The sequence below is a fragment of the Rhincodon typus genome, chromosome 18 (genome assembly GCF_021869965.1).
Source record: "Rhincodon typus isolate 14 chromosome 18, sRhiTyp1.1, whole genome shotgun sequence".
In the NCBI taxonomy this organism is placed as follows: Eukaryota; Metazoa; Chordata; class Chondrichthyes; order Orectolobiformes; family Rhincodontidae; genus Rhincodon; species Rhincodon typus.
The window spans coordinates 23,511,466-23,531,165 of NC_063349.1; the positions used below are offsets into that span (position 1 = coordinate 23,511,466).

Genomic DNA, 19,700 nt, shown 5'->3' on the forward strand with positions numbered 1-19,700 from the left:
GGTGTGCGCTATCACGGATCACAAGTAGAAGCTCTGTAGCCCTTTGGCACAATCCTCACCACCTGCCTGGCTGGATTGCAAAACACATAGTTACAGTGATCTCATCTGTAAGAGGGATGGAGAGATTAGTGTGGTATTTCCTGCTGAGGGGCATTCTTCACATTTAGTGCCCAGCTTCCCATGGCTCATTTAGGCTAGACAAATAAACAAGTCACAATGAGTATGTGCCAGAATGCAAATGTCTCCATTTCACCTGAACAACCTTGAGCTTTTAGGAGACTCTGTTCAATCTGTAAAGGGATTTGTTCTTACTTCAGTTCTAAGTTTCAACTGACAGGTGTGAAAGGGCAAAGTGTAAGAGGGACAATACAAATGAAACGAAGCTGGAATTGCACACACCTATCCAAGCAGCCCAGTTTCGGGTCTGCAGTCCTTCCTCCTGTCCTCTCTTTTTAGGGAGGTTATGTTGTGAGGCCAGTTTTCCAGATTTTCCCACACAGCCCAGCCCATACAACAGGAGACTGAGGGCTGACATACACAATAACAGACAAACTGAGAAAGTGCTGGTTGTAGCAACTCCCTGTGTGCGAATGAATAGCAGGGTAAATGAGAGCCGCAAGGCCCAGAGCAGAGGGTGGAGAACTGAATTTTTCGGAATCCTTTTTGGCTTATGATCTTGTGCTGGTGAGGTATTAAAGTGGTGGGAGAGGGGGTTTTAGCTTGTCCAAATGGAAATGAGGCAGTGACTGCTTTAAATTTGGACCAGTCAGATTCCTGCCCTAATGCAATCTCCATTTCAATGGCTGACTATTGGTCAGTGGTTCAGGCACCTGTGGAAACAAAGGAAGGAAGGAAGGAAGCACAAACTTATCCTACTCAGGATCCCATTACACCAATGCGACATGCGAGAGGGGCAATCACTGCAATTTTCCTGACAGGAGAAGGCAGGCCAGAAGCTGTTGGCAGGATGAGGTCAGTCCTTCAGAGCGAGAAAGATTTTGTGGGGCCAGCAAAAGAAGGGTCACAGAGCTGGCCAAGGCCAGCTACATTCCAGACTCTGCATTTTACCCACAAGCAGAGGAGGCCCTACCTTTTGTGTCAAAAGCTGATTCTGGGCCCAAACATCTTCTGCCGCCTGTTGGATATGGGTTGACCAGAGTTAAAATGACTTGCATCCAGAATCTGGATGTCTGAGAGCATTTTGCACTGACCCTGTCTGAAACGTGCTGGGAGTTAACATTGAACCCTAACTGGTACCTGTTACAGAGTCATTGACTGCTGAGATGGACAGTTAATTATCTGTAACTCAGTTTGTTGAAAGGAATGTGTGTGGTTGTAATTGTTGGGTCCTGCTGGAATATACAGTACTGCAGTCCCCATCGGTAACATTGCTCTTAGCAACAGAGTTTGAAATGTCAAGGATGTACAGACTGATCTGTTGAAGCAACTTTTGCTAAGAACCAAGACATACATCCCAGTACACTCTGTTATGGAACTGGGATACAGACAAAGCCGCCCAGCACCCACTATCATATACACTCCATGGCTTCACAAGACCATTTGTTCCCATTGCATATTAAAAGCCAGGATAATGTGCAGAATTAAGGCTACTCAGCTCTACATGTCAACATTTCTCTAATATCAGATAGCAAAGAGCTTTGGGGAGTTTTAAAACACTAACGGTGCTCTACAAATGCATGTTGTTGTTCTGCACTTGGGATTGGTTTCAATGGGGATGATTTGTTTAGTGTCAAAGCAGACAGATATTTTTGATGATAGCAGTCAGACCATCCTTACAACTGGTAAGTGTCTCAATCTGCTAAACTCATACATCTCCATATTCTCATGAAACTTTGAAATATTTACAATATTTAAACACTTCAGGTGTCATGGGTGAAGTGGAAATATTACATGTAATATTCTCGTGTAATCATGCTGTGCCATCAGTTAAGAGTACCCGCCATTTTGTGGATTTCTATGAATAAAATTCAATTTATTTTCATTAGGAATTACAGCACTGGTGTGAATAACAATTCCATTTCAGGATTCTAGTTGTGGTGCTTCTGTGTAATGGACTGCATCCTGATCCAGTGGAACTATAAAATGTCAGACCAGATAGCTACTCTCCCCACCTTCGAAAAGACAGAAGAGGCTTCACTGATACTGTTGTGTGCTTGAGAATGGTCAAGTTACCAGTCACTCCCATCCCTTTTTGGTGACTAGTGACTGTGGGAGCACAGTTGAGGCTTCAGTCATATTAGCATTTCCTCATGTACTTTATGCCAGCATCCGTATTTCTTCCACATCACTATAGCGAAGGCTATTGTACACAGTAAATGAGCATCATGGCTAGTAATTATGCAAAACCAGATCGGAAAGAGCATTTATAAAAAGGAATAAGTGGGGAGTGGGAGAGTTAATGACCAGAACTGTCAGGAAGACATATAGACAAAAAAAAATCCTGCAGCAACTAACATAATTTTTAATCTTGATCAGGGACTCACACATTGCCCAGTACACTGATTAATTCATGTGCAGAAAATAAAAATAAAAAATTGTGCTGTAGGTAAAGCTAGCTAGTTGCACAATCTTGAGCAGTAAAAGCTCGGTTTTACTATCATTGGTGTTGAATGTCAGAAAGCTGGTAAATAAGGGGAAAGCAGAACACATTACTGTAAGAACTGAAACCAGCAATAATCAGCAAAGATTGCTGGACTGTTGCAGTTTTGAGGTCCTGCTAATAGGGCGCGAAATTCACCAGTCTCTGGACAAACTGGAGCCTCTCATCAGCACTACCCTCAATATAGCTGCTCCTCCTCTCCAATGCTATGATGATTTGGGCATGTTTACACAGTGTGCCATTTGGCCCATTATATTTCAGAATGAGAAAGAAACCTTAATCTTTCACCTAATTGTCTCTTGAATGAATTGAAACCTCTGCTCTAAACTTTCTTTCTGATAAATTCCAAAAACTTTCTAAAGAGAAATTCAGGTGAATATATTTTGGAAATATAACTTCGAGACAAGAGTTACCCTGCCTTGTTGGGTCTTCACTAACTCACTAACTTTTGTGGAGGTAAAAATTTAATCTCACCAGCAATTTCCTGTGCAGTGATAGTGTTGCTATCCTACCACCAGCACATGTACGCCAGTCTGTTATTGAAATAAGAAGTTGAATTTAGTAATATCCAGAGGTGATGCAAAATGGTCGTCAGGAACCCAAACTAAATTAGCAGATTCAGTGTTGTCCAGCACTAATCAGACTGCTTCATTTCCTGTCTCTTCTGAAATCACTCTGATTCTGATTTTCTTTGATCTCTGTTTTCTTTTTGCGTGATCCCAGTCTTTCGTCATTTGGTCCTCCTTCATTTCAGTGTTTGATCAGGCTCAGGATAACTCTGGAGATCTGGTTACTTGAGTCAAAGACCAGGAGAGGTAGCCTTTTAAAATCATTGTCACCTACCTACATACACACATGGCATATACAAATCAGAGTTTTTTGCCAATTCTGTTAGCTCCCATTTCACCAGTATTCCCTGCACCAACCATCAAACAATAACTTATTAGGAGTTCCTTTACATCTGTGACTCAGGAAGGATTTAAGTCAAGAAGGTGACTGGAAAACTACTGTTAAAAACCTAAATAGAGTCATTGTCAACATTACCATTTGCAAATCACAAACTCTAGCGAAGACAATGAGGCTTGTTTGGTTGTACTGGATTGTGAGAAATTCTGAGCTTATTGCATGTTTTGACATTGTAACTGGTTATTTCTTCTGCACCTCTTCAGTGAATAAACAATGGTTCCACTGTGTAACTTTAATAAAACTATTCAACTTCAAAGAAGAGAAGTTTCTCATATACAGTGAAATTTAATTGCTAAGATTTTGATTTGAAACACTGAATAATATGTAGCTGAAATATTTGTATAATGCAAAAAGGATGGTATGGACCAAACAGCACCTGTGACACAGGGCAAGGTTCAAGCTAAACCATGTTCCAGAACAGTAATAAACTGTATAAAGTGAAATACAATGTTCAGACAGTATCATAAACCTCAGAAATGAAATTTGAATTTGTTAATGCTATTGGAAGGGAGTTTTGTGCACCCCTGAAACATTCTCAACTTCTGTTGGAACTTAGAATCTGTTTTCGGATTTAATTAAAGGACATGATCAGATAACATTACAACATACAAATAATGGCACATAAGACATGAAACCTGCAAAAAAAAAGGTGCTGCATACTTCCCCCTGTTGAGATAACCATAGATTTATAAATCCTATACACTAATGAAAATAAGTACTGAAAGAGTTAAGCCACATATCAATGGATTTGTTCTCCAGTGCAGAGAAATTATTTAATTATACTTTCTGGAAATTGAGATTAAAATGTTTTGAAATTGATGATTGACCGAGAGTAGAGAAACTCTGAATAGAAGCTTTGAATAATTTCATAACAGTTAAATCAGATTATTAACTGGTTTGCCAAGCTTTGATCGGCCCGAGTACTTGTCTGTCTAGTCCAAGATTCAAAGTCCTGGTTCCTAACCTCCAAAACCTGCAATTCACCTTTCTTTCCCCCCCATAAACCCTTCAATTTATTCCCTCCCTCTGAGCCTCCATGGTCTTCATCAGGAATATGTTGTTGGGGCTTTAGGAGCCTGAACTACTATTTTTGATTGTGGTCATTCAGATTGGACTGTAAGGCATATACAGTTTCTCAAAACTGACAGTCAGAACTGGAAAGCCTTTGAAATCCATTCTCTCTCTTCCATCTGTAGCAGATCCATAATCTACTTTTAAATAGCCATGTCTTCTCTTATTTTCTCTTCATCATCATGAGCTTGTTGACAAATGTCACAAAAAACATAACAAACATACTGGCTATGTTGACTTTTTGGTCACACAAGCTTGCTTTTCATTTTGGGAAAAGGGCTCTCTGGATGTCTGGACATAAGTTTGAAGTCTTGTTTTGCCTATTTTACTCTCAACAAAGTACTCTGAACAAAAACATGAAAGATGTGAATATCCAGTATAGATGTTATGGTCCTTGCTACTCTGTGGTATCCATTGTCTTTGCAACTAACAATGAAGAGAAACTAAATGGGGTAGTGTGATAGAGCAGCAACATGTGACGTGGAGAATATTAAGACTTGAGTTCATGGGAGCTTAGCATCAGTTACACTACTGCAGTAAGATGGTTAGCAGAGACCAGGCAATTCCTAATGGTTAAAATTGTCGCTGAATTTGTATCAAAGTGAATCGTCTGCCTTGGCAGGAAAATATTATGCTGTTGGCTTTCAGGAGGCATGGGGTGGGGAATATCTAACATGACACGATTGCAGTGCTAGCACAGATCTGCTGTACCAGGGAGGTTGGAAGTAGTGAAGGGAGAAATGTTTGGAAAAATGTATATCAGCAAAAACTTACCCAAATAATGGGTGAGGAATTATTCATATTTTGAAAAGGAGAGGACTAAGAAGAATTATCAGTCATTACAGCATCAGTTCACATGACAATGTGTTGTGATGTTCTTTTTAACAAAATTTATATTAATGCAGAGTTCTCAATATGGTATTATTCTTGTAAGCAACTGAGATTGCAAATTCCTCTGATCAACAGCAGACAATTTAAGAGTCGTGATTTCTAACTCTGGGTGAGTCAGATGGTGTGTAAGACAGAGATTCTCGTTCATCTAGTGTTAAAAGGCCAGTTAAAATTTCTGGATATTATTTACATTTCTCTGAAATATCTGATGATGATTGACACAAGATGCAGAGGGCAGAAGTGGGAGATTTGCAGGAGGTTGATGTCGCCTAGATACCAAGGGACCATTTTCCAGCAGGGTAGCTGGGGAGGGTGCTGGCTGGGTGAAGAGAATGAGAGACTGGGGGAAAGAAAGGTCAAGTTTTTTTTTGGTTTAGGGAGTTCAAGTGCTTTTCCTGCTGGAGACAAGCAACCTTGATAAAGTGAAACATAACTGGTACTGCACAGATTGCTCCAAAGCCAGGAGTTAATATTGTGTCATGGTGCAATGCCATTCTCAGGCCATGACCTTTTCATTTTAATGTAGCTTCCACTCTTTCAGATTGAGATGTGGCAAAAATCCCTTTGCGCCCTGTTTTCATAGTTAGCCTGAGCCCTTGTCGCCAGCGTTCTGAACTGTGGTCTTTTTTCAGTCATCACACCATTCATGCCTCTGATACAAGTGACCTGACCACTGGTAATGTAGTCTTAGGTATAGACTTTTTCAGGACTTTTTCTGCTGCTCGTGACAATGATAGTAACTTGTAAAGCCTTAAAATCAAATGAAAACTTCAAGGATTTTCACAGAAATCTTGAGCTTGCGTTTTTATTTAATGCCTGGACTATATCGTGGGAAAAGTTGTCTTTGATTTGTCCCCCTTTAGATGCCCTGAGAAGGTTGTTGCGAGTGTCCCCTGAAACCACAGTATACTCCTTGCGGTGATGGTACTCCCACGATATTACTGGGTGGGCATTTGCAGGAACTTGATCCAGAAACAAAAAAGGAACACTGATATATGGACAAAGCAAGGAAGGTATATGCTGCAGGAGTGAAGGATCTACACCTGTTCCCCTTGCCCTTGTTGGTAAAACCCCAGATTTGAGGCATGCTTCTGGAGTTGCTACAGTGTATACTATAGGTGGTAGACACTGCAGCCATAGTGTGACTGTGTGTGGAGGAGGATAGATGTTGAAACTTATATTATGAGAAAGGATTATTAATAGGGTTAGCCTAATGCACAAGGGTCCACAATTCTATGTAAGCTTTCATCTCCTCATAAAGTGTTTGATGGTCCTTCATCTCAGAATTTTATAGATCATTTTTACTTTCCTGCATCAACGATGGGAATAACCTTTCTGTGCTTTTCCCCATCTCTGTTGGTGCATTTTCATTTACCTGACTGCTCAGAGTTCTGAGATTTAACAAATAAATTGAAAAATATATCCAATGATTTGTGGCAACTACTAGAACATGAACACCTGGAATCATTGGGTGATGAGTACAGGTTCCCTTCCAGTTCTCGTTCCAAGATTTTGTTGTTAATGGGGGATATTATATGTAAGTCAGTTTCTTACCCATAATTAGAAAGGGAGACAAAAAAACAAGCCACGCGAAATATCCCCAGACTGAGTCATGAGCCAGTTTATTGGAAGATGTGAGCAGCCCGCACAAGTTTCAGTTGTGTGACAAGAGAAAGAGGACTAGAGAGAAAATACTGAGAGTCATTATTTTTTAACAAGTGAATATTCTGATCACTGGATTCAGAAGCAAACCTTGTATTTATACAGTGATTTACCATATCCTCAGAAACGCTTCATAAGCCAATAGACCTAACAGTTGCCCATAGACAGTGAATGCAATAAATTATCAATTAGTATTGTTTTAAGGATTCAAAGAAGGAAGGGTTGCTGGCTAGATACCAATTTCTTCAAATAGGGCCAAAGATCTGTTACATCTGTCTCAACTACTGGAACAAACAGATTAACTAATTATATACCTGCCTTTCTAATTTGCGTACTGCAATCTTAACCTTCCTGAATCAAACCATGTTAGAATCACTTTGGTGTTTTGGAAGTAGTAGATCTTAACCCTGTGGCTGTTACTGCTGGACTTCAGAACATGAACTATTTGTTATTTATTGAGTTTCAATACCCATCCCATCCGATTCCTCATTCTAGACAATCAATTGACACTTACCCATTTTATGTTTGAATCCTCTCTGATTAAAGTTTCTCTGTTCTGTTTCATACTGACATTTCACTCTGTCTCCCTATTCTGTTTCATAGCCAAATCAAAAGTGTACAATTAATTTAAGACAGCAGGATTGTAAAGTTCACAGGTACATGGTAATGAATGATTTCAGAAAAGTACAAATTTTGAACTTCTTGAACATCTTAAATCCGTGGTGCTATGCTGCATCTGACTGTTCAGTTCTTGTTGAAGCATATTTGCTAGCTTTTTAAAGCTTTTAGTTCTGCACAGAACAGGAATAAGGTGTGCAATTATACTGTCAACATGAGACCATTGAGCCAATTAGAGAAATTGATTGTATGTTGAACACAATTGTTCCAGAACACTCCACTCTACAGAGTTCTAATGTGTAAGTGAAGAAGTACCTGAACCCTAAAACACGTTAAAAATAAATTTAGCCTCTCTAGCACATAGTGTGTCAGGAGGCTACTTTTGGGTAGTAAATATTTAAGAAGACAGTCACCTCTATGGCATAACTGTAAATTTACTGAGGTTTACTTTGAAACAGAAGTGATAAGCGAGTGTTGCACATGTAAGCTGACATGAGAAATCTCACAGCACAACACATCATGCAAAGCAAGCCAGGAACAATGAAGTTAATCATTTTACTTTAGGTCTAAGCAGTCTATTCAGAATCATGTTTTACTCTGAGCCACTCAGAGCTGTCAGGATTAAATGGTTAACATTCACAACACTTTTACAATTTAGCAAAAGGAAACTACTGTTTCAAGGCCAGTTAGAAAATGGGAAGCAGCAAAAAGGATGAGATATAAATATTGCTAAAGAAAAAAAAGCGATGAAAGACACATTGAGTTGATCCGGATTAGACAGAAAGCTGTCATGGGAGTCCCGTGCCTGAAGTGATAGTTTGAGAAAAAAGTTATTCCTGTTAAAATTACATTTTCCTAAAATCTCCTTTGATATAATCACTCTCCACTCCAGCGCCTTTTCACCATATTACCCCTTTCTTTCCCATCACCACCACCTTGCCAATAAATAAGAAGAGGTGCTCCTTACCTATGTCAGAGTTGCAGAAAGCGTCCTGGGGATGGTTTGGCATGCAAGTGCATGCCTCCGTTAGATCATTGAGTTGTATACTTGTCAAAGCCAGCAGCAGGCTCAAAGCTGCTGTGATAGAAATCGCCATTCTGTCTGAAAAGCTCGTTTTTTTTTGGAGAATGAGATGTTTTGATGAATCAAAAGTTTGAGGAATTGAACAGCACTAAGGGAAGCTATGTAAACTACGCAGCTTTAATGTTCAAAGGAATGACTGTTCATTCTTCTTCTTCTCCTCCTCCTCCTCCTCCTCTCTGCTGAATGAGAGAATATAACTACCTACCATGTATTAGACAAGTGACAGAATAGTTCTGCCCACCCCCTTAATGTAGCAGCCAATTAACAAGTAGCAGATGGCTGTGATGTCAAAAAAGGATTGAGTGGCAGGAGTGGGAATCTGGGATATAGAATGACATATTCATGATTCTGGGATAAACAGTTGCCTTGTTAGCAATTGAAAAGGGAAAAATAATTATTCAGTAATAGTGAAAGGAACAGACCTGTAGAAACCCAACTTCAGAGTAAGAAGGAGGAGTTAAATATCAAGCTAAATTGTTAATAATTTAAATATAAATAGACTGGCATTGAAATCAGCCCTAACTTTGTTCTTCCACCTACTGCATCCTCCCACACCTTTTTTTCAAATTTCAATGGATTGTGATAACACTGAAGAATTTGGGACATCATTGTGTACACATGACAAAGATGAAGAGAGTGAGAGGGTGGGAAAGCAAGGTGGGGAGAATTACATTCCAGTTTGATTGTGTGTCTCCCAGCAAGTTAACAATGACGGGAAGGAATGAGATTAAATATTTGCAAATTGAGGAGTGGGAGCCCTTTCTGAGACATCTGCGGTACAGAAATCAGAATGTTAGCTGGATCTGATGTGGTCGTTTTGAATGTCTGGTTGGGACAAGAAATAAAGTGGTTCCTGAGGTTAATTGAGGTTAGTTTCTTGAGGTTAATAAATGAAGAACAGCGTGTTTTCCATAATGTGTGTCATTGTCCATAATGTCTATGTACTTCATCCATCTGCAGTGTGACTAAGTTTCCTCAGACTAAAGAATTAAATACATATATTGAGTCCACACACACTATCTTTGCCAGTTTTGTTTTGCTTTTGGCAATAAACTACAGAAAAGCTAACTCTGATATCATACACCACCCTGTTCCTAAAGTGATGGAATGTTGCTCGGTAAACAATAAATTGACCATAACATTGCCACAGTTAGTTTGTATACATGTATTTTTTTCAAATATTTGCAAGCTTAGAATGGAGCTTATATTAATACAATAATTTTATTCTTGTTTACAAATGTTTTGGGGGGCATGTGTTGCACATGGAGAATCAATGCCAAATGTGACCAGGGTTAAAAGAGGGGTGGGGCGAGATGGACTGGTGCATTCAGATGAAATTCATTGTGAAGTCATACATTCTGCCCTTATTTTTATAGTTCCGTTGTTTCTGTTGCTTTGATCAGCAATTATGCTGAAAAAGCCAAACCAACTTGTTAAAACTGTGCCTACACCCTTCCCACAGGGTTGATATTACACTGCCTCCACTGGCAAAGGGCAAAATTACATCATTATTAAAGGGAAAAATTTACACAAGGTAGTTTTCATGATAAACATCCATGAAGGGTGAAGAAAATTCAGCAGGAACATATGCAGAGAGATAAGGTCCCTATTACTAAGAAGTCTTGTGTGGTATTGTTTACAGTAAGTTTGGGGATTTTTTGTTTCATTTCAATGTGTTTATGCAATCGGTTTGAAATGATCAGTGATTGATTCTGGCTGAAATTTTACTACGATTTCCTTTAAAACTTGAATTTCTCAGTTCTGTCCATTATTTTGCAGAAATCGTAATTGTGTAACTTTCATTTTATAACATGTCACTTTGCCTACGTATTTAATTTTTTTATGATTATCATTTTTATAGATGAAAAGATGCAGCAGTGTTGTTTGAAATATTCAACAGTTGATTTTTTGATATTCCGGAACCCTGCACCAGAGAATAGAATTCAGTTGCACGTAGAGCCAACTTCTGCTTGGAACCTGGGTCAGCAGTTTGCACTGTGGTAATGATGGCCAATCATCCTGAGCTTTGCTGGTGGGAAGGGATATCTGAAGTTTTGGCATTATTGTGGAGAGGAAGCACCCAATGTTGAGTGTGAACTTGTGGATTCCTGGTGTCTTCTAGCAGCAGTAAGCCTATATTTAAGTGACATCTTTAATATGGGAAAAATCCTAAGACACTTCACTGAAGTGTAATAAGGAAGTTGACACAAAGACAAGGGAAAAATACTTAGCAAGCATGGCTGATGGCTGAGTTAATATCACTGGAATTAAAGAGAATCCTAAAAGGGAAGAAAGAGGCAGAGAAGTTTAGAAAGAAAATTACAGTGCTTTAGGATCTGGGCAGCTCAAGGCATAGCCATTAATAATGGAGGTTAAGGAAATCAAGCTGAAGGATTCGAAGGAATGCAGCATTCACTGGTATTTTAAGGCTGGAGAAGGTTACAGAGATTAGAAGGAGCAAGGCCAGGGAGAGTTTCACACACACCATCCTTTACTACCTCTGCGATGTCCAGCACAATACCATCAAATAAGTCTTCAAAACCCTCTCCACTGTAAGCATTCTGAAGGGATCATTCCCTTCCCAAAACTCTGATCCACTCCTCAGGCACATGCCAACACCCCCTCCATTGCATCTCCCTCTGTTGGTGTAAGAGAATACAAGACCAGCCTTGTTACTACTCCTTCACACCATCCTAGAACATCAAACACAACTTACAGGTGAAACAGCGATTCATTTGAAATTGCTGGAAAAACTTAGTAAATCAGACACGTCTGTGGAGAGAGACAGAGAAACATAATTATAGTTTCTGGTCACCAATATCCAGTGCAACCTGAAAAGGTAACTCAGGCGGAATTTCCAGAGCATGACCAGAAGTTTTACGAGAATGGCAGGGAGAATTTAATTGGGCCAGATGCAAAATTACTATTTCCTGACAGCAGGTTAAATTTTTGCAACCAAGTTTTCGAAGCCTTTCATGCAATTTAGCTTGTACATTTGATGGCATATCATGAATACTCATTAGCGCACCAGATCACTGGAATCAAGATCATGGGTGCAATTTTGTTAGCTAAAAATGGTAAACAAACATCGACAAGTACAACTAATATATACCTGAGGAGTACGTGTCGAGATCGATTGCTTCCTCCCTGCTCCAGTGAGTAAACCATTTATTGGCTATTTGGCTGCATGAAAAACGTGCAGCTGACTTAACATTGAATGCCCAGGAAACCTGATAGTGGCTTGATTGGAGAATAAATAACTTTGTTTAAATATTTGTTGACACTCAGAAGTCATAGGCAATTGCAATACTGCAATAGTATCACTACCTCAAGTGAATGGGGAATGTTTGTTTCACGACTCTGAAATGTTATGATACCCTGTATATTACATATCATACATTATTTTAGACACTTTGTAGAAGGTCTGCACAGAGTCAAAGAGATCTACAGCACAGAAAAAGGCCCTTTGTCCCATCACATCCAGGCCGGTCAAAAACAAGCAGCTGACTATTATAATCATAATTTCCTGAATACTTCTTAAATGTTGAGGGTTTCTGCCTCTACCACCATTACGGGCAATGAGTTCCAGATTCCCACTTTCCTCTGGTTCCTCACACCTCCCCTAAATCTTCTATCCCTTTCCTTAAGCCTATGGCCCTGGTCATTGATCCCTCCACCAAGAGGAAGAGGTTCTTCCTGTCTACCCTATCGATGCCCCTGCTAATTTTTTTACATCTCAATCATGTCCCGTCTCAATCTTTGCTGCTCCAAGGAGAACAATCCCAGTCTATCCAATCTCTCTTCATAACTGAAACTGTCCAGCGTAGGCAACATCCTGGTAAATCTCCTCTACGCCCTCTCCAACGTTGTCACCTCCCTTCTATAATGTAGATTCCAGAACTGCACAAAATACTCCAGCTGTGGTCTAGCCAACATATTATATACTTCCAGCATAACCTCCCTGCTCTTAATCTCTTTGCCTTGGCTACTAAAGGCAAGTATCCCACATGCCTTCCTAACCATTTTATCCACCTATCCTGACATCACCTGGTCCAGGGAGATAGCCATTTGCTCAGATATCAGAGTCAGAACATCAGACAGACGTGGGCAGGCTCCTCTGCCCTGGGGACCAGTCTGTACCATTCCCTGACACCTCAGCCAAATGTTAATCATAGAGTCATGTAGTATAGAAACAGGCCCTTTGGCCCACCATGTCAATGCTGACCAACAAACATCAAGCTACACTAATCCCATTTAGTTGCCATTGGTGCTACTATGCCCTGACATTTTGAGTACTCATCCAGATGTTCTATTTCTCACCCCTCCATTTCCATCAGCTTATATGTGGACACACCCAGAAGCTCGTTTTCTGCACTGTACTCAGCATAGAGTCATAGAGCACAGAAACAGACGCTTTGTCTAACGCATCCATGCCGACCAAGTTTCCCAAACTAAACTAGTCCCATTTGCCTGCGTTTGGCCCATAAACCTCTAAAACTTCCCAATATCTGTCCAAATGTCTTTTAATCGTTGTAACTGTAGCTGCCTTGACCACTTCCTCTGGCAGTTCATCCCACATACACACTGCCCTGTGTGTGAAAAAGTTACCCCTCAGGCCCCTTTTAAATCTTTCCCTTCTCACCTTAAACCTATGCCATCTAGATTTGAACTCCCCTATCCTATGGAAAAGATCTTGGCTATTCACCTTATCTATGACTCCCAAGATTTAATAAACCTCCAGAAGGTCACCCCTTAATCTCCTGTGCTCCAGGGAAAGAAGTCCCAGCCAATCCAGCATCTCCTTATAACTCAAACCCTCCAGTCCCGGTAACATCCTTGTAAATCTTTTCTGCACCCTCTCCAATTTAATAACATCCTTCATATAGCAAGGTGACCAGACTGTACACAATACTCCTAAAGTGGCCTTACCAATGACCTGTACAGCTCATGATGCAACATGATGTCCACTTACTATATTCAACACTCTGACCAATGAAGCAAGCATGCCAAATGCCTTTTTACCCACCCTGTCTATCTTCACCACTTTCAAGGAACTGTGTACCTGATCCCCTAAGTCTCTTTGTTCGACAACACTCCCCAGGGCCTTACCATTAACTGTGTAAGTCCTGTCCTGGTTTGTCTTTACAAAATACAACAGCTCTTGTCCTGACCAGTATGTGACCCTGAACATACTCTCGATATATTACCCCCCACCCGAAGTGAATGTCTCTGAGCTGGTGGAGAATAGGGTGGAATGCCTTGATGGTGCACCCTTTGAGGGTACAGGCTTTATTTCCTCAGAGGTGTCTTCTGTAGGCCTGGGAATGAGATGGGCCTGCAGGGTGGGGCTCTTCCTCCTCTGTCCCTTGCTTGATTATATTTTGGAGAATGCCAAGAGAAACATAAAGTTTTGATAGTGTCATGCTGCACCATCTTTACCCAAAGTTTCATTAAGGAGTAATGCTTGATGAGCAGCTGTTGTTAGCTGCTTGGAGGCTTTCTTAGCAGATGGCTGCCAGTGTCCTCTCAGCACAAGCTCATTCCCTTTGCTTGACTGTCGGCTCGGCTCTGTGAAGGGTAAGGAACCTTCTGTCAGGAATCCTTGCCCAGTCTGTGTACCCTCATAAACACACATAGAAGTTGCTGGAAAAGCTTAGCAGGTCTGGCAGCGTCTGTAAAGAGAAATCACAGTTAATGTTTCGGGTCTGATGACCCTTCCTCAGAACAGTGTACCCTCATGCTGCTTGTGTATATTTCTTCTCCTGCTGAATGAGAAAAACATTAAAAGACATTTACATGGGTACATGAGCACTATGCCTGCATTGATAGATAGAGACAGAGAGATGTGAATCTCCAGAGCTGTATTACTTGCAAGAAAAATGTGGTATTGGGGAAGTTGAAGGTTTCTAAATGAACAGTGGCTCAGTGTGCTCAATGGGGTAGAGATGCTTGGAATCAGTAAAGCTTTAGTTGGCGTGTATGGCTAATATTAATGTGAGGTGTCCATCCTGAGGCCATATGTTTTGATGGTGCCCTTGCGTCAGATAGGCCTTTGGCAAGAAGCAGTGTAAGCAAGTCGGGGCAGCACGATGGCTCAGTGGTTAGCACTGCTGCCTCACAGTGTCAGTATTCCATTCCAGCCTTGGGCGACTGTCTGTGTGGAGTTTGCATGTTCTCCCTGTCTCTGCGTGGGTTTTCTCCCACAATCCAAAGATGTAGAGGTTAAGTGGATTGGCCATGCTAAATTGCTGATTGTGTCCAGGGATGTGTAGGTTAGGTGAATTAGCCATGGAAGGTGCCAGGTTGCAGGGATAGGGTGGGGGGTTTGGGTCTGGGTGGGATGCTCTTCGGAGGATTGGTGTGAACTTGTGGACAGAATGGCCTGTTTCCACACTGTAGGGATTCTATGATCTCCGTGATGTGTATGCTTTCCTACTTATGGTGAAAGGCCAATGAGCTCGTGGTTTGTGAGCTGCTGAGTGGGGTGGGCTCCCGTGCTGTTTGACCTATGAAGCTGGCTGATGGGAGGGAGGCAGTAGCACTGTGCTGCAAGTTGTACAACATTGGCAAGTGCAATGTTGCGATAAACATTGATCGCACATGAGGCAATATGTTGAAGATGTCTGGCCTCCTGGTCTTGTGTGTGACAGTGCTGACAAGCTCCCACTTGTAGAGGAATAAAGCATTGGGTAGACATTGGCACTTATCCTGGCAGTGGGCAAGAGATCATTCATCCTCTTGTGACATTGATTCTGGTCTTACCTCTGGTCGGCATGGGTGCTGACCGTTTGATTGAGGCTGCTGTTGTAACTCATGATAGCCTCTTGATGCCATCCTAAGAAACAGTACAAACCTTGTCTCCCTGACAACAAGGTGCAGGGCTGGATGAACACAGCAGGCCAAGCAGCATCATAGGAGCAGAGAGGCTGACAGTCTGCAGGACAATGTCAAAGCAGAAGTTGCTAAAGCATGGGGCTAACTTTAACAGGACTCCAACGCCCTGCAGGGGTGGGTGGAGTTGATAAACTGTGGTGCAGAGAATGAAGTGCTGCCTTTTAGATATGGCACTCTGAAGTTGAAGCCTATAATGTCACAGTGGGCTTCAGAACTGCCTGCCCACCCACTGGTAAAATTGGATGTCTTACTGACGCTTGAAAATGTAGTGAGCATAAACAAACGTAATTGTATGTTAAATCTGCCCCACAGCTGAATGGAGGTCCCTCCTGCTTTTTAGCTGCCTCCACATCTAGCCTTAGAGATGTAAATTTTGCCATCTGATTCTCACTCCACGGATGCTGACAGACCGGCTGAAGATTTCCAGCACATTCTGTTTTTATTTACGACTTCCAATTTATGAAGTATTTCCACTGGTAATTTCTTGAGTGACCAGTGAAACATTAAATATGTCAGTTAGAAAACTGTCATCCACAAAGATATAAAGCAATTCCAGTGACAATTTTGTGGTTGATTGGCTGACATTTACCACTTGACTCAATGGAATTAACATGTTTCAGCATTTGACTCCATTAATCATGTTAATAACAAGTTTGTTGTGTTAGTAATGTGTCCACCCTCTGGTAAAAAGCTCTGAGACCTATAATCCATGAAAAAGATGTAATTGATGCTTTAAATGGTTTTGATTATTTTCTTTCTTGAATATATCAAAAACAGGGTTGTTACAGTACCCCACCCAGCCTATCCTTAATGATTTAATACCTCCTTGTTCTCAATGATTCAAAATCTAGTGATGTTCCTATGACAAAGTCTCTTGGTTGTTCATTGAGGTTCACAGTGTGTAAGTGATGTGTCTGTTTCTATAGTTACCAGTTAAGAATCCAGCAATTCTAGTTACAATGTCAATTAAGTATTAGATAAAATGGATGGGGAATAGTTTCCATTAAAAGGGCTATTTGGCACAGGCTTGAGAGAAACCTCACGTGTTAAAATTACTCAGTTTGCTTTTCTTTGGACAGAGAGAGAAGCCAAGGCCCCTAATTAAAGGGCATACATACTCAGTCAAACTCTATTTACATGAGGCCAAGCATGCATCATTAATTTGTATGAACTAATTACTGGAGGTTGACACAGCATAAAGAGATCTTTTCTCGTATGATTATCACTCATTCATGGGGTAAAATGCAACAGTTCGATCCGTTTGGAGCAGCAAGCAGTAATTTGAATAATGAATCAAGTATTTTTAAGTCTGTGAAATCTCACTGCACACTCCCCATATTGTGCAGCAGTTGTCCTTGGAGAGCTGCCAGATAACTGACTTTCAAATCTCCATCAATGGTGTTCTGAGCTGCTCACTACAAGATGTGGTTGAGCATCCGCGTGGCTCAGTGGTTAGCGCTGCTGCCTCACAGCGCTAGGTTTGATTCCAGCCTCGGGCGACTGTCTTTGTGGAGTTTGCACATTCTCCCTGCGTCTGCGTGGTTTTCTTCCGGGTGTCCCGGTTTCTTCCCACCGTCACAAAGATATGCACATTAGGTGGATTGGCCATACTAAATTGCCCATAGTGTCCAGGGATGTGCAGGTTGGTGGGTTAGCCACGGGAAATGCAGGGTTACAGGGATAGAGTGGGTCTGGGTGGGCTGCTGTTCAGAGCATCAGTATGGACGCGATGGGCCGAATGGCCTGTTTCCACATTGTAAGAATTCTATGATATAGCCTGAGGAACATCATTCAGAAGGCAGCCAAGTCCACGGGTCATTTGCTGACAGCAGTGTTCATTGACTGAAGCTGTGTACCACCAATCTATGATAGATATGTGGATTCATGTCCCTTCTGCTCCACATCGCCTTGAGGAGATTTCTTAAAGCTCTCTAAAAATCAGCTTCTCTGAACCAGACCACGTAATACTTGGTGTTGACAATGATCTGGTTCATTTGGAGTTTGTGCCATCAAGGGGTGAAAGAAATAGAATCATAGATCATAGAATCCCCTACAGTGTGGAAACAGGCCCTTCGGCCCAACAAGCCCACACTGACCCTCAGAGCATCCCACCCTGACCTAACCCCCCTACAACCCACCTAAATCTAGGCATCCCTGGACACTATGGGCAATTTAGCATGGCCAATTCACCTAGCCTGCACCTTTTTGGACTCTGGGAGGAAACCAGAGCACCTGGAGGAAACCCACGCAGACACAGGGAGAATGTGCAAACTCCACACAGTCGCCCGAGGACGGAATCAAACCCGGGTTCCTGGCGCTGTGAGGCAACAGTGTTAACCACTAAGCCACCGTGCTGCCCTTGCAACTCACATTTATGGAGCACCTTTTATGATCTTAGAATAATCCAAAGACTTTTATAGTCAATGTACCTTTGTCCTGTGCCTTCTTGCCTGGATACTTCCTATTTCACTGTTGAGAAAATGTACCAGCTTGTCCTGTATTAAAACATCGTGACAGCAAGGTGCAGGAGCAGGGATGATCTGGGCCTTCCTCTCAGATGACCATTTCACAGGAAGAGAATCCTGCTTGCCTTCCCCGTAATGGTCTAAAATGCAGGTCAGTACCATTAATAGAGGTACATACTCCAGCAGCGTGCAGCATTTGGCAAGAACAGAAAGGAGCCACATGGTTCAAAAGGGATTCAGCAATGAAGTGAAGTGCAAAAATGCCCACTATCAGGATTTAACCACCCCGTACAAGAACACCCTCTGACTGTCACCAGTGCTCGCACTCAACAGATGTTATGAAAACTTACTAAAACATAAACAGAACCAAAGTATAATGTAAGTCAAAATCCTCTACCATAAAAGTCAAATCTTTTATGGTTTAGTAAAGCTGCCTACACATGGACGAAACCCGATAGGGGCCCTTTCAGAGAGAGAGAGAGAGAGAGAGAGAGAGAGACCCCAAAGCATTGCTGAATGCTACTTGCAAATGGCTGTCGGTGCTCAAACTCTGATCTGTACAAGTTGTTGGGCAGGATTCCAGGTCCATCCATATACTCAGCAGCTCTTTTATATCAGACCACTCCATTTTAGGAAGAAGAAAGAAACAGGTTAGTGCTCCCAGGGGGAGAAAAAAACACAAGTGAAGCATTTGTTTTTCCTCTGCAACTTCGCGATTTGGCTCGTCCTATTTGTGACCAACGCAATTTCACTAAACAGGCCAGTTCACAGTTAGCTGCCAAGAGAATCGTGTAGGGAAAAATAATGCAATCGCTTAACCTGGTAACAATTAGACAAAAAGCAGCTTGTTGCCAGTCAGGATTTAATTAATCCAACACATGGCTGTAAGGTATGAAGCCCAATACTGAAAACTGTCTAGCTGTCCTGTTTGCTGGCCAGAAAGCAAAATTTTTTTTAAAAATGTTGTCATTGCATTTAACAAGGCTAATATCTGAAATTGTTAATTAACAAAAAATACTCTTCCAGTTAATCAGAGGCAACTTAAAAATAAAATGCTCTAAATTCTTGACAAACTTTTGGTTGACCAGAGAGAATGTGTGTTGAGTTTTTTTTCCATTATTACAGTCAAAGCCAGACAGGACAATGGCCGAAATGGATCCATAATGCCAAATGCCCTTGCCTTAGTTTTACTTCCCAATCTATTCAGGAGTCAGCTGGCTGACCTGGTTTCCTAGCCTCTGACCAGCTTTTGTAGCCACAGTTTTTATATGACTAGTCCATTCCAGTTTCTGGTCAATGGTAACCCCAGGATAGTAATAGGGTAGTCTTCAGCAATGGTAATGCTGTTGAATGTCAATTGATTGATTGATTGATTTCATTGTCATGTGTACCGAAATACAGTGAAAACCTTTGCTTACGAGCGGTACAG

At 41.4% G+C, this 19,700-nt stretch overlaps 2 protein-coding genes across 2 annotated transcripts in view; one reads left to right on the forward strand and one right to left on the reverse strand.

Annotated features, from left to right (window-relative positions):
• Positions 1 to 9,110, reverse strand: part of LOC109931765 (metalloproteinase inhibitor 3) — a 31,428-nt gene extending 22,318 nt beyond the window's left edge. Inside the window, exon 1 of the mRNA XM_020531027.2 lies at positions 8,796 to 9,110. Within this exon, the coding sequence (XP_020386616.1) occupies positions 8,796 to 8,925 (130 nt within the window). The 5' untranslated portion in view covers positions 8,926 to 9,110. The remainder of the gene's footprint in view (positions 1 to 8,795) is intronic.
• LOC109931766 (synapsin-3-like) overlaps positions 1 to 19,700 on the forward strand; it is a 201,409-nt gene that overhangs the window by 121,848 nt on the left and 59,861 nt on the right. The gene's annotated exons all lie outside the window — the stretch shown is intronic.